This window comes from Polychytrium aggregatum (genome assembly GCF_025602895.1).
Source record: "Polychytrium aggregatum strain JEL109 chromosome Unknown BJ171scaffold_119, whole genome shotgun sequence".
In the NCBI taxonomy this organism is placed as follows: Eukaryota; Fungi; Chytridiomycota; class Chytridiomycetes; order Polychytriales; genus Polychytrium; species Polychytrium aggregatum.
In genome coordinates, this window is record NW_026516321.1 from 125213 (window position 1) to 138588 (window position 13376).

Sequence of the window (13376 nt, forward strand, 5' to 3'; positions counted from 1 at the left end):
ACTCATGTCCCCAGACGACCACACTACACGTCTGCCAGCAATATCGCATCATCAGCCAAGATGCAATCTCTGTATATCCGCCCGGAACAAGCTCGCAAGCCGGGCGACACCGATCCGAGATCCGGCGACGATTCCGACCAAGAGCACCACCTGCGTGATCAAATGAGCATGGTTCGTCAACGATATCCAGCAAGAGTCAACGACGAGTACGGCCGCAGCAGAGACTCTGTTCCGATGGGCTGTCTGTGTTGCATGCCGAAAATCACAGAGTACTCCTGCCATCATCAGCACCATAGCCATGTCTGGCTTTCGGCTCGCAAACACCACCGTTTCCAGCCATACAGGCCCAAAGACAAGGCAGTCCTGGAGCGTCGCCGCTCGCACCACCAGGAGCAGCAGCAGCAGCAGCAGCAGCAGCAGCAGCAGCAGCAGCAGCAGCATCGACATCCCGAATGTCCAAATCCTTCAACTCGTCCCTCGCAGCAATCCAGGGAGCCTTCGGAGTATCGCAACTCAAGCCTCGAACGGGAATCTAGCAGTGCTACCGAGTCATGGATGTGCGAAGATGCATGCTGCAGCCCACAGGCATCCAACCGAGTCGATTGTGGTCCACAACCAACCCAACATCACTGTCTTTGTTACCGCCCTCAGCCTCCAGCGAGACACGAGCAACATCACCAGCACAGCCGTACCAACTATCGCGAATGCTATGTGCCCCCGAGCTCAAGTCCGCAAAGTGGGTTCAAGCACAACCATGCGTCTCACAGCCCCAGTCGACATGCTCACATGTGCGCACCAAGTGCTCGGCATCAGCAACCGGGCCAGCGCACACAGCACCGTCCCCGTCCCGATACACATTCCCACGCATATTCACATATACACACACTGCCACATACCCCGACATCAGCAATCCCGATAGACCAAAGCCCCGGCCCGGGGTATGTCTCTGAGGACAAGCACTTTTCGTATCGGTGCTTGATGGGTGCAGGCCGCCGCTCTGCAAGTGCCTCTCCAGGCGTCGAAGGGACACACCGCGATGCTCACAGCAACCCCGTCGAGCGCGGAGCCCCTTTCGATACAATGCGCCCATCTCGGCGCTCGGATGGGCCGGCTTCCGTCGGCCATCGCAATCACATTCACAATCTTGCTGCTTGTCCACCGCCACGTTCGTCATGGCACTCGCACCCGCCTCAGCATCTCCACTTGCACAAGGATCCGAAATCAGCCACTCACGCGCCCTCGATCCCATATCCACATCCGCATCAAGATCCACATCTGCGGTCAGATTCATATCTACCGTCGCATTCACAAGCCCACGTATATACAAATAATGGCTCGGCACATATTCCTGCACTCGAGGCTTCTCGTTGCAGGACCAGCGACTCTTCCAAACACTCTGACGAATCCCTTTGGGCCTTCGATATGCTCGCCAGTGTCGCAATCGGATCCGAGCCGCGCCATCGAAACCAACCCAGGAGCTCGAGATCGCGCTCGAGGCAATCTGCGTCGTCAGGCTCCAGAGGATCGAGCACGCGCTCGGGATCGTGCTCTCGCCGTGAGCACGCATCTCCAACCTCTGACTTGTGCGGGTCTGAGGCACGAGATGCTGTCCTGGAGTCAGCAGAGCGTGGAAGACCCAAGTCAAGCGAATAGGCCACGGAGCTCGCGTTCGCTGTTGTGAATATCTCACCACCCCTTTTGGGTAGGGGAAAAGTGAGAGGTGGACGATCGACATCACTCAAATCCGATGAGGCAAGGCCGTTACAGGCTATCAACCGAGACCGAGCAGTGCATAGCATAGAAATAGCATAGACATTGAGGGGACGGAGGGCCCTAGAGGCTTCATGAGCAGGAAGGCGAAACACCCAATGTTTCGCCGACAGCGACCGATAGACAATCAGAGCGTAGAAAGGTAGAGCGAGCATGGAAAGCGCGGCAGATCTCAGGACACATGGGCAATGTCAAGCCCTTACGATGTACCTCTTGAGAGAACGGACTCGGCTGCCAGCAATAGCACTCGCTACAAACACAACGGCATGGGTCGCAACACATGAGCATCACCGCCTGGCCGTCGTCGCTAATGCCCCGCACTGATGATGCTGCGGAAAGACGAGGCTCTCCAGAATCAGAGACGGAGCGTGGCAAGGGCCATGTTGTTTCGGTTGAGCACTGCCTGTATTTACATCCGAGCCAAACTTGCGGAGGCAGGCAATTGCCTCTCAAGGGCAGCCGCAGGACAGCCGCAGGGCTTGAAGAAGGAAAGCATAATTGCATGCCCCACCGGGTCTGCTCAGACCACAAAATGGTGTCATACTTGATCTTGCCTCTCCTGCAACTTCGAATGTGTGTTTCCAGCTGGATATCAGATCCTTTTACTCGCATCTCGGTGCCGGTGAGCACCGACTTATCGAGCGACCGGTTTTAATGTTGAGCCCACTGGATGGATTTGATGTCAATACCTTCCTGAACCTATTTTTTGTTTGGGATAGTGGGGGTGGGAGAGTGGAGCGAGATCGACAGAAGCATGTGTGAGTGTGACGGGACTTGGACAATACCTGACAATCATGGCAACTCAAGACATCCCACACCCGCAAGACTCCGATACGTAGATGGCTGTGGGGCGGATGCGGCCAGTTCGAGCCTCTCCCAATGCTGTCCCACACCCAAGACGCAAGGCGCCACTCATTTCGGCCCATAATATCTCAACGTCAGCGCATGCTCACGCACCATTTCCCAAAGAGGGCTCATTTCGCGGAGCTTGTCAACGTGCTGGGTGACACGGTCGATGGTGTAGTCCACTTCTTCCTCAGTAGTGAAGCGGCCGATGCCGAAACGGATGGACGAATGGGCCATATCCTCTTCAGCACCAAGGGCCCGCAGCACATACGAGGGCTCCAATGACGCGGACGTGCAGGCGCTGCCCGAGGAGAGAGCGATTTCCTTCAGAGCCATCAACAGGGACTCGCCCTCGACGTATGCGAAGGAGAGATTGACGCAGCCTGTCCAGAGCAGTAGATAGGTGTCAAAGCGACATGGGAGTGAGTGGGTGCAGCGAGTGAGTGCAGCAAGGTATGTCAAAGCACAACGGTAGCTGTCCATCGATTGTTGCTCTACCCCAAGAGCCACCACGGATTCGTCGCTTGGAGGATTCCAATGGCCCTTCGGACGACGTCCCATATGGCAGCCACATAATTAGTCTGGAGGGGGACAAGCAGAGTGCGGATGCATACCTGGATACGACTGAACGGGGTCGCCGTTGCGAACAACGTGCTGAACGTTCTTCGTGATGCCGCTGACAAGCTTCTCGGACAACTTTGCGATGTGCTTCGAGTCATACTAGATAAGGGAGGATGTCCAGCGATACCCTCAGTCAGTGCGCAGGCGAATGGCTGCTGCTTGCGTCTCGGGCTACTTACCGCCATCTCTTCTTTGGCAACCCGACAGGCTTCGCCAAGGCCCACCACCAAGGGAGTCGGGACTGTTCCGCTGCGCAGACCACGTTCCTGGCCACCGCCAGACTGCAGAGGCTCGATACGGACGCGCGGGCGACGACGGACGTAGAGGGCACCGATGCCCTTGGGGCCGTAGAGTTTGTGGCCGGATATCGACATCAAGTCAATGTTCATGGTCTGCACATCCATCGGGATCTTTCCAAGCGCCTGGGCGGCATCGGTCTTGGGGGATGAAGCGACATGTGACGATCGAGTTAGATCAGAAGCCAGGGACACAATGCGACACACGCCTGATGTGAGGGAGGGAGGGAGAGAGCGGAGATCCGTTGCAGCTCCGATGAGATGCCTACATGGAAAAAGACTTTCTTTTCACGACAGATTTTGCCTGGACAACACAGAAAGACAAAAGCCAGGTCAGTTTTGGAGCGAGACAGCGCTGTTGAAAGCGGATACGGGGCATGGGTCTGTAGGACAGCCGATGATGGGTCTGTCTGATTGCACATGGCGTGGTGAAGGTGAAGGTGATGGGGGAGGGAGGAAGACAGCTTTGGCAGGTCAAGGACATACCAATCTCGGCGATGGGCTGGATAACACCGATTTCGTTGTTCACGGACATGATGGAGACCAGGGCAGTCTCGGGACGGATGGCTTCTTTCAGAGCCTATCATTGGGTGGCCAGATGCCCAGTGGCAGCGTTTGCAGCGGGTTATTCAGTGCCTCGAACGAACCAGCTGGGGCAACAGAGCCAACATCTGACATCCGAACCTTGACCGTGCCCGACTTACATTCAGATCGATCAATCCGTTGGTTTGGACGGGCAAATAGGTGACCTCAAAGCCCTCTTCCTGCAGCACACGGCACGAGTCGAGCACGCACTTGTGCTCGGTCTGGGTGGTGATGATGTGATTCTTCTTGGATTTGTAGAAGCGAGCGACACCTTTGATACTGATGTTGTTGGATTCCGTCGCACCGCTGGTGAAGATGATTTCCTTGGGATCGGCGTTGATCAAGGTAGCGACGTGCTGTGGAGTTGCGGGCCACCGGAGCAGCAGATCGCAAGAATAGGGCTGGAGTCAGATAGCCGAATCTCGAGAAACCGACAGGCGACGTAGGGCCCATAAACCATAGACATATTAGATCGGCTGCATTGGTCGATTGGAAAAAAAAAAAAGAATCCGTCGCACAACTGGGGCCGACGAGTCCGAGCCGGGGTCGACGAACCCGAGCGGATGCTCATCGTTCGCCGATAAGGCGTACCTTGCGGGCAGTCTCGACGGCATCCTCGGACTCCCAGCCATACTGGTGAGTTCTCGAGTGGGGGTTTCCAAACTGCAGGGTCATATACGGCAGCATCGCATCGAGCACACGCGGATCCATGGGCGAGGTGGCCTGCATGTCCAAGTAAATCGGGCGAGGCTTGTTGTCGGCTGGGTGTGTGCAAGGGAGGCGGAAAGGGCAGATGCCGCGGTTGTCAGTGGGCTGGGCTACGCAGATGCACCATAGGTCGTGCAGGACGTCGTGGCGGCTGCAGTGGATTGCGCAGACAGGCTGGATCTACCATCTGCTTTGTTCAAGACCGAGATCGACGAGGAAAACGAGCGAGCGCCGACGGCCGAGAGGCGTTGGAGCGACGGGGCTACAAATCGCGGCCTCGGCAAGAGATTGAGACGCTTGGCTGCCAGCGCAGACAAGGATATGTGGTATCGCGAAGCCATAGCACAAGGTAGACTGCAGGTGTCGGATCCAGCGGTGTGTGTGCAGATGCGATGGCAAGTCAGCGATACGCCAGGCGGAAAGGGTCGGCCAAATCATGATTGCAACGAGCCCGAGCTGGAGGTCAGGCGGGAGCCCCAGCGGGGACGGAGATGCAGGAGACGCATGGGCAGGGCAGCTGGATGGAGTGGGCCATCGGATGCTGGCGTTTGCATACTGGCATCTGGGATGCGCACTCACCGATGGCGACGATAATGGCGGTGCGAGATTGCAGTCAGCGATCGATCAGGCCGCTCGGGTTGGGTCTGGAAGTGTATCGCTGGGATTGGAAATGGGTGCACGTGATGCACGTGACATGGTGCGAGACAGCGCCGGATGCACCAGCCAATCAGGGGATGCGACGAGAGGATGCGAGAGGATGCGAGAGGATGCGAGAGGATGCGAGAGGATGCGAGACCATGGTTGAAGAAGGCCGAATAGCAGCGCTGCTGGCCGCACATCGCGATCTTGCGCTCGCACCAGCAAGAGGAGAAGCACCAACGACAGCGGCGGCCTGGTGGTGGCCTGGTGGTGGCCTGGTGGTGGTGGCTGCTGCAGTTCTGCCGGCAGGATGGGGGGCGAGGTGCAGTGGAATGCCAACACGCGCCGGGTTTTGCCGTTGCCCAATCGCGCGGCCCCCTTGTGCACATTTGGGGTGACACGGCACTGTCTGTGTGCAGCGACACAGCGGCGGCGGTGTGACACGGCACGGAGCCGGATCGGGCAGCGCGATTGGGTGGGGGCGTGTGGGACGCTGGCGGAGCCAGTCGCGGTGGCGCAAGCGGACCCGGCAGCGATTGTGCGCCCGGGGACACAGCCGCCGCTGCACAGAGGGTGTGGCTGCGCACACAGGCTCTGCGCAGCGCCAAGCCACAAGGGCACCCGAAAAATGCAGGCTAATTTCGGACCTGGCCCGACGCGACAGGGCTTGCTGGAACGTGAGCGCCACACGGCGCCGACAAGGCGGGCGGGCTGCGCTATTCAGCCGGCGAGTCGCGGAACAACGGGTCGCCCTCGGCTGGGCACAGGTCTGTTTCGGCTCGACGGGATCAGCAGCAAGACGCACCAAGCAAACAGCACACCGCACCGGATGACCGGCGAGACCAGCGAGGCCAGCGAGACCAGCGAGACAAGCGAGACCAGGTGCACCGCACCAGCAGCAGCAGCCGATGCGTCGAGCGACCCGCGCAGGGCGGCTAAACACGCCGGGCTGTCCGACGCCGATCACAAACACATCTCGGCAGCGACGTCGCTCACGAACACATCCCGACAGGGCAGTCTCAACCGCCGTCTCAACCGCCGTTTCAATCGCCGTTCCAATCGCTTTCCAATCGCCTTCCAATCACCATCCCAACAGCGACCCCGCTCGGCACACTGCATCCCTTGCCTCTGCGGCTGTTCTGCTTGCCCGTGGCCACCGCCGCGCTTTGGCCCGGCCGTCCTTTGTCGCCCCGCCTGTGCGACTCCCGTTTCTCGCCCGCTGGTTGGCTGCCCTTCCGAGGCCTCGCGGTTTGGCCCTTGTGTTTTGCCGGCCCTCCCCCATCCATCTATCCATCCGTCTCTCGGTTCGTGTGCCTTCCTTGGCTCTGCTTTTCCTCAAAGCACTCGCCCTTCCCTTCCATTCCAGGTCTTTCCGGCCCTCTGGCTGTTGCCGGTCCCCCCCCGCCTCTCCCCGGCTCCCATCCAATCTCTTGCCATCACTCCCACGTTTGCCGGCCTCATCCGCCGCCCCGCCGTGCCAGACATTTTATCCGTTGCCGAGTGTCTGCGGCTCCCATTCCCCGTTCAAGCCTGCCTGGCGCTCGCTCCTCCAGCCGACCCTCCTTCGTCTGGAGTCTATCCTACTTCCGCCAGCTACTCCTCGACCTTCTCTTGCCCGATCTTTCTGCCGTCAATGGACGCCGATCGAGAAAAGAGCATGAAAAAGTATGGTCTCGTTCTGCTGCTCACCGCCGCCTCGTTCTGCTGCTCGCCGTCCCATCGCTCTACCACTCGCCATCGCCTCGGCGATCGACACGATCCGCCCCATCGTGCCTTTGCCGCTTCTGCATCGACCCGCTTCCTGCATCGCGAATAGCTCGGCTCTTATCTGTCGTCGCTGCCTGCCGCACTGGCCCGTCCTCCGGCACGCCCTCTCTACCGCTTTTCGATTCGCTCTTGTGGTCGGCTCCCACAAGCAGCCATGCTCACCACGACTTTGCTGCTCGCCCCCTCGATCGATCGCCTTGGCAGATACCTCCAGCTCCTCAGAAAGGCCATTCGAGTCAAGACAAAGGAGCTCAAGAGGCTGCAGACCCAGCACCTCAGTCCTCTTCCTATTTCGCTGTCTGGCGATGAGGGCTCCGCTTCGGCACACAACCCTGTTGCCAACACCGGCCAGCGGTCGCTGGCGATACGATCGGATAGGGCGCCGACCCGGTCGTCTGCGCTGGTGACTATCCAGCCCAGACCAGCCGGCGCAGAGTCGCTGCAGAGCAGATCCAGTTTGCAGCCCGAGCCAAGGCCGCCACCCGCCCGCAGCGCCTCGGGCTCAACGCCCCCGTCGCGAGAAGCATACGACCTGGCTCCAAGCGGCCCCCAGCACGACTGGAAATCGCCCTCGAGCCCGTTCTATCTCCCTCACGAGACCCGGCGGGTCTACTTTCAATACTTTTTCGAGGTACCCGTCGGTTTTGTTGCTTTCGCGGCTTTGGCGGGTGCAGTTGTCACTTCGTGGCCGGTGCCATAAATCGTCCCACGATCTTGGTTTGTGGACAGTTGGCCCATTCCAACGCTCACATATGGCCGGCGACCGATGCCACTAGTCCTCGACCACCCTGCTCCCCTCTCTCGGCGCCGTCGCTGGCCCGGCTTTGTCCGGTCTATGATGCTTGCCACCCGGCCCTGGACTGACCTTTGTGCTCGCTCCTCACCCTTGCGTATGAAGCAAGTCACCCCGCGATGTCTGCCCTGCGCGTTGATCCGCCCCAAGGAGCTCGACAGCTTCATCGAAGCCTGTCCCAACCACCTCCAGTGCATGATCGTGTCCCTGGGCATCTGGTTCAGCCACACACTCCCGCAGGGTCGCACAGCGTTTATCCATCCTTTCGGCCCCCGCCATGAGGGCCTCTGGGAGCGCTTCCAGATCATCTACAGCGACAAGGCCCGGCGCTATGCCCTCGAGGAGCTGGACCGCCCAAGCTTTCCGCTCCTGCAGTGCTTTCTCCTTCTGGCTCATCATGCCCACTGTGAGTGATTTGAGAGGAGCGAGAGCGATGGCAACGCCTTGAGCTAATCAACTGCGAGTGCGACCCTGTCTTGCATTTTGGTTATCTATCGCACTGGTCTCTGTCCCGGTCGGTCGGCCGGCACTGGAGGCTATTTGTCTCTATATCTGCCAGGCATCTTGTTGCGCTCGGTCTTCTTGGCTCCAATCCCGGTGGCGCCGCACTGAGTCTGAGACCATGGCTAACCACTTCCTCTATGTGACTAACCCATCATCCAACCATGAATAACCGAACTGGTCCGTCCAATCCGTGACTGGATCGCCACCACACCTGCCCAATGCCGCGGGGTGCACAGTAATGGATCAGCGTAAGTCTCATCTGCGACAGCGTAGTTTGGATATCTGCATCGGTTGGGCGCCAGTCCTTCGCTTTGGATTTGTGTCCGCGTTTTGAAATCCACTCGGCCCTTCCATCACGAGTGTATTCTGCTTGCTTGCATTACCCGTATCACGCATTACCCGTATCACGCATTGCACACATCGCACACATCGCGCTCATCGCACTCATACTATCCATACCGCAATTCCCGCTCTACAGGGCGAAAGGCCATCTACTACGTCGATGTCGCGGCCCGGCTCGTCTGGCAGCTGCACCACATTCACTTTGGCAAGACTGCAGCTTCAGCACAAGCCGATTGCACTGGGTCTTCCCGACCCGGTGCCTCATCTCACAGCGGAGAGGAGCTCGAGATTCTGCGCCGGAGCTTCTACCACTGCACTCTTCTGGAGCTCAAGCTCAAAAGCAGCTGCTACGGGCCATATGTCAGCGTCAACTGGAACGGCTACGGCTCGAGCCTCGGTCAGCTTGAACATCTTGTCACTTCGGCGAGCGAGCGTCGTCTCAGCGAGCCGCCGTCGATATACGAACACATGGACCAGCTGGTGTTCTTGCAAGAGATATTCTACGAAGCCACTCCGTTCCTCTCTATCTACAACAACGGCCCTCCACAGCTCTGTCCAGACGCCAACGCGCAGATGGGCTACATCCAAAAGTACCACCGATGGAGAGAGTCGCGCGCCGAGAAGCTCTGGCTTTGGTTCGACGGCTTGCCCGCCTGGGTGCGCGACCTAGCTGCTGCCGCAAGACAGCGATTGCGCTTACCGGCCCCAAAGGACGTTGGCGGAACTGTGGACAGTTTGAGTCTGTTGATTGCCTTTTACTGCACCGTTTTGTGCGTCGAATATCCGCGCATGATCGAAGGTAGGCCATGGCCGTGTCGCATGCATCCCGTGGAGCTCGCATCCGGCCTCTTGGATCTGCTGTTGCTGCTGCTTGTCGATCCCGAGCCACTCACCCGAGCTACTCACGCCTGCCTTGGGTCACGCAGAACTCTGGACCAGCCCGTACGCGGACGCGGGCTCGCTGCCAACCTACCGCCGATGTCAAATGTATCGCGAGTCGATCGAGAGCCTGATCCTGGCCTGCGACTCTGTCGATCCGACCCTGGAGGCCGTTAATATTGGAACGGTAGTCCCATTCATCACCATCTGGACCACAGTGAGTACCGCCAAGAGATCCAGCGCGGTTGAAGGCGAGACTGCACGACTTGCGACCCCACACCCCGATTCTGCTGTCTTTGCTGCGCGATGGTCGTTGCTGTCATGCTGCGCCACCTCTATCGTGCCCCAGCTTCGATCTGCGCTGACCCTGATGCTGCTTCGAACCCGTACTTCCACAGACGCTCTTTATCCACATGGCAATGGAGCCAGAGAGCAGCTACAGCCATCAAATAAGTCTTGAGGACCTCAAGGCTCTGACGGATCCCAAAGACAGCAACGAAATCCAGCCCAGCGATCATCCGTTTGTTCGATACATCAAGCTGCTGCGGTCCGTGCGCCCCATCCAGCGGCTGTCGAGGGCAACGTATCGGTGCTGCATCGACGCCAAGATGCGCCGGCTGGTTCGTGTCCGCGACATCAATACCCCCAATCTGCGTACGATGCTCAAGCACTTTGGCTCCTCCAACAACCCGGCTGGCCCCAACTCGATGCTGACGGCCCTTGGACCGTGGCTGCCCCGGGACTACCTCGAGCTCTGCGGCAGCGATGGCGCTACGAGTCCCCAGCGATATTAGGGACCCGCTGCGGGTCCTCCCGTTGCAGTGATTGCATCGCCGAGGTTGCTATTTTTGGGGAGGGGAGGGGATACACCACTTCTGAATCATTTCATGGTGCAAAGCGAGCCGGGTCGCACGTTCTGGAATCGATTGCATGCTGCTTTTCTGCTCTTCTGGTACATGAATACATGAATACATGCATGTTCCTGCGCCCGTTTCGCGCCGTTGCTGCGCTCTGGCATGTGCTCGTCCGGCCTCGGCCTGCGTTCATGTTGCCTTTGGCACCTGAAAGCCTCTCGGGCCGTGGCCATTGGATCTGCTGTTGCTGCTGCTCCTGCTGCTGCACTCGGTCCTGTCGCTGCCTATCGCCCTCCTCACCAATCCCGCTCCAATCCCCCTCCTCCTGCTCTCGCATCGACGGCAATGCTCGCCAGCCCACCCGCCATCCCACCCACCATCCCGCCATCGGCAAAGCCAACACGCCGCACCCATCCCCAGCCGGCCCTGGCCTTGTCGGAGCTGGCAATCACGGGCTGACAAATCCCATTGGCTCATCGCCTGCCCGATTTGGCAGGCCATTTGCCGGATCCCAATCGCCTCTGGGCCAAAGAAAAAGTGCAAAAACGCCCGTCCTTGGGTCACGCCCCGTTCTGGTCACAGATCCGTTTGGTCTGCGCATTTCTCATCAACGACGAGCCGGCCTGCGATTGCCACCCCGATCCCCCCCCCTTCTCCTCCCCGCAAGTGAGTGTCTCGGCGCCTGCGCCTCGGATGTATAAATTGTATAAATATATCCTGTGGGCACCTGTCCGTCCGCAGGATCGTTTCCGACTGCTTCCATTGCTGTCGATCGTCTGGCGCCCCGATCGCTCACTCGCTCACTCCGTTGCTGTATCCGCATTGCGCTCTGCAACCTTTGCTCTCCTCTGACCATCGTCCTGGCCATCGTCCTGGCCATCGTCCTGGCCAACCTGCTGTCGCTTGGATATTCCCAGATCCATCAATCGCACTCGTCCTCCCCGCTCTCCCGTCCCGATGCAAACCATGCCGACCCGATCCGACGTCCAGGTCAAGGTCGACTGTCTCGTCAAGGCCCGGATTCCCACCTTTGACCATCGCGGCACCTGCTGGCTCTTCCTCTACTCCAACAACCAAGACTCGGAGGAGCATCTGGCCATCGTCTATGGCGACGACATTGTCTCGACCTCCCTCGAGGCCGTCCATCCTGGCGAAGACTCGCCGGAGATCGCATCCGGCGAGGCGCTGCTCCGACCACCCACCAGCCTGACCGAACCAACACTGAACGGCATCAACGGCACCAACGGCACCAACGGCCACATCCACCACCACGATCATCCTCCAACCCTCACGCGCATTCACTCGGCATGCTTCACAGGCGAGACCCTGGGATCGGCTCGCTGCGACTGCGGTACGGTTTGTTCCTCTCTGGTCTCCATGTTCGCCGGGACGTTCCGTGGGTTGTTGCAGCACAACCTTGACGATGGCTCGTCGCTTGCCTGCGCTTTGTCGGTCGGGTCGGTCTCGCCGTCCAGAGCCAAGAAACCGACACATGGACAGCAAGCTCGGCAATCTGACTCGCCTGTGGCTCCCGTTCTGGCATCTAAACATCATTTCTCATCCCTCTACATGACTCCGCATCGACTTTTGTTGGCATCATGGTTGGCGGTCCTAATGGCTCTGGCACGACAAATCCAATCGCCACGTTCCAACGCCGTGCCCTCTCTGTTTCTTGCTTCCAATCTTCCCTCCACGACGCACTTGGGTCCCATTCTCTCTCGGCAATGGCTGGTGGTCTCCAGCTGAACAGCTCGCCGATGCCATGTCGCTGATCAACAAAGAGGGATCGGGCGTGATCATCTATCTCAAGCAGGAAGGCAGAGGCATTGGCCTGAAGGAAAAGCTCAAGTGAGTGTGTCCGGCTATACCTGGCCATCTGGCTGTTACTTGGCCATCTGGCTGTTTCCCGTTTGGTTGCTGAGTCGTCTACACCCGTCTGCATCCGTTTCTATCTTTCTCCGTATCCCGCTTGCCCCTGCCTCTGGGCTCTCGCTCAGCACCCGCTCTGGCTGACCCGCCGACATCGACCTTTCGCTTCCTCCGACAGGGCATACAACCTGATTGATCAAGGACACGACACCCTGACGGCCAACGTCCTGCTGGGCCACCCTGTCGATGCCCGGTCTTACGAGATCGCCGCTGCCATCCTCAAGGATCTCAGCATCACCTCGCTCCGTCTCCTCACCAACAACCCCGACAAGATCTCGCAGCTCGAGAGCCAGGGCATCCACATCGACGACCGCATCCCGATGGTGCCCAAGAGCTGGCGTGGCTTCCTGAAACACTCGCAGAGCAACGTCAGCAGCGCCTTCCGACCCAACATCGATCCTCCCTCGGCCTCGCCCAGCCGCGACGCAAGCCGCAGCCCCGCCGTCTCCGAGGTGGACGAATACATCATCACCAAGGTCGAGAAGATGAACCACATGTTGGACGTGCCAAAGGATCTGCTTTCCGTCTTCAACTCGGCTCGGCAGTCGGCCGAGTCGCTGCACAGTCGCCACACCGAGCGGAGCGAGAACGAGCACGCAAGTTCGTAAGCTCCGACCCACTCACTCTCCCCTCCTGCTAATGCCACCTGCAAGTTCATAAATCCGTCTCCCACGACCGCGACAGCCGTCACCATCAGATCGCATATCACCAGAAGCACAATTACCGTCGTCATCCATCGCCATTTGCTCGCCCCTCCCATTATCGTCGTCATTTCCCCCCCCCTATCCCTGCGCCTACTTATGCCTTAGCGCACATTGCCTGTACATTCCCTGCTACGGATCG

At 59.1% G+C, this 13376-nt stretch overlaps 4 protein-coding genes across 4 annotated transcripts; 2 read left to right on the forward strand and 2 right to left on the reverse strand.

Annotated features, from left to right (window-relative positions):
- Positions 1-1222: 1222 nt before the first annotated feature.
- On the reverse strand, positions 1223-2015 carry BJ171DRAFT_539138 (uncharacterized protein). The gene has a single exon (XM_053112912.1). The coding sequence runs from the start codon at positions 1923-1925 to the stop codon at positions 1263-1265; it is 663 nt and encodes a 220-aa protein (XP_052961827.1). The 5' UTR covers positions 1926-2015; the 3' UTR covers positions 1223-1262.
- A 141-nt stretch (positions 2016-2156) lies between these two features.
- On the reverse strand, positions 2157-5621 carry BJ171DRAFT_539139 (uncharacterized protein). Its single transcript, XM_053112913.1, has 10 exons — positions 5406-5621; positions 5011-5180; positions 4710-4879; positions 4238-4474; positions 4020-4113; positions 3803-3837; positions 3417-3674; positions 3231-3336; positions 2728-2999; positions 2157-2469 (listed from the first exon to the last, which is right to left on the reverse strand). The coding sequence occupies exons 2-10, from the start codon at positions 5165-5167 to the stop codon at positions 2422-2424; spliced, it is 1377 nt and encodes a 458-aa protein (XP_052961828.1). The 5' UTR covers positions 5168-5180; positions 5406-5621; the 3' UTR covers positions 2157-2421.
- A 1154-nt stretch (positions 5622-6775) lies between these two features.
- On the forward strand, positions 6776-10741 carry BJ171DRAFT_539141 (uncharacterized protein). Its single transcript, XM_053112914.1, has 7 exons — positions 6776-7130; positions 7437-7863; positions 8131-8431; positions 8766-8777; positions 9008-9670; positions 9798-9967; positions 10149-10741. The coding sequence occupies exons 1-7, from the start codon at positions 7099-7101 to the stop codon at positions 10542-10544; spliced, it is 2001 nt and encodes a 666-aa protein (XP_052961829.1). The 5' UTR covers positions 6776-7098; the 3' UTR covers positions 10545-10741.
- A 443-nt stretch (positions 10742-11184) lies between these two features.
- Positions 11185-13141, forward strand: BJ171DRAFT_612307 (GTP cyclohydrolase II-domain-containing protein; the record flags this gene model as incomplete). The annotated part of the gene is made up of 4 exons (XM_053115287.1): positions 11185-11270; positions 11456-11955; positions 12347-12452; positions 12652-13141. Coding segments are annotated over 4 exons (1182 nt in total), but the record flags the coding sequence as incomplete, so codon positions are not given.
- Positions 13142-13376: the final 235 nt, after the last annotated feature.

Bases quoted from the DNA above. Each gene is read 5' to 3' on its own strand.
- BJ171DRAFT_539138 (XM_053112912.1), bottom strand. From the start codon at position 1,925: ATGCTCGCTCTACCTTTCTACGCTCTGATTGTCTATCGGTCGCTGTCG.
- BJ171DRAFT_539139 (XM_053112913.1), bottom strand. From the start codon at position 5,167: ATGGCTTCGCGATACCACATATCCTTGTCTGCGCTGGCAGCCAAGCGT. The intron at 3,838-4,019 runs GTATGTCCTTGA...TGTGTTGTCCAG, and splicing joins CCAGCCCATCGCCGAGATTG to GCAAAATCTGTCGTGAAAAG. The intron at 3,337-3,416 runs GTAAGTAGCCCG...TCCCTTATCTAG, and splicing joins TTGCCAAAGAAGAGATGGCG to TATGACTCGAAGCACATCGC.
- BJ171DRAFT_539141 (XM_053112914.1), top strand. From the start codon at position 7,099: ATGGACGCCGATCGAGAAAAGAGCATGAAAAA. The intron at 9,671-9,797 runs GTAGGCCATGGC...TGGGTCACGCAG, and splicing joins ATATCCGCGCATGATCGAAG to AACTCTGGACCAGCCCGTAC. The intron at 9,968-10,148 runs GTGAGTACCGCC...GTACTTCCACAG, and splicing joins TCATCACCATCTGGACCACA to ACGCTCTTTATCCACATGGC.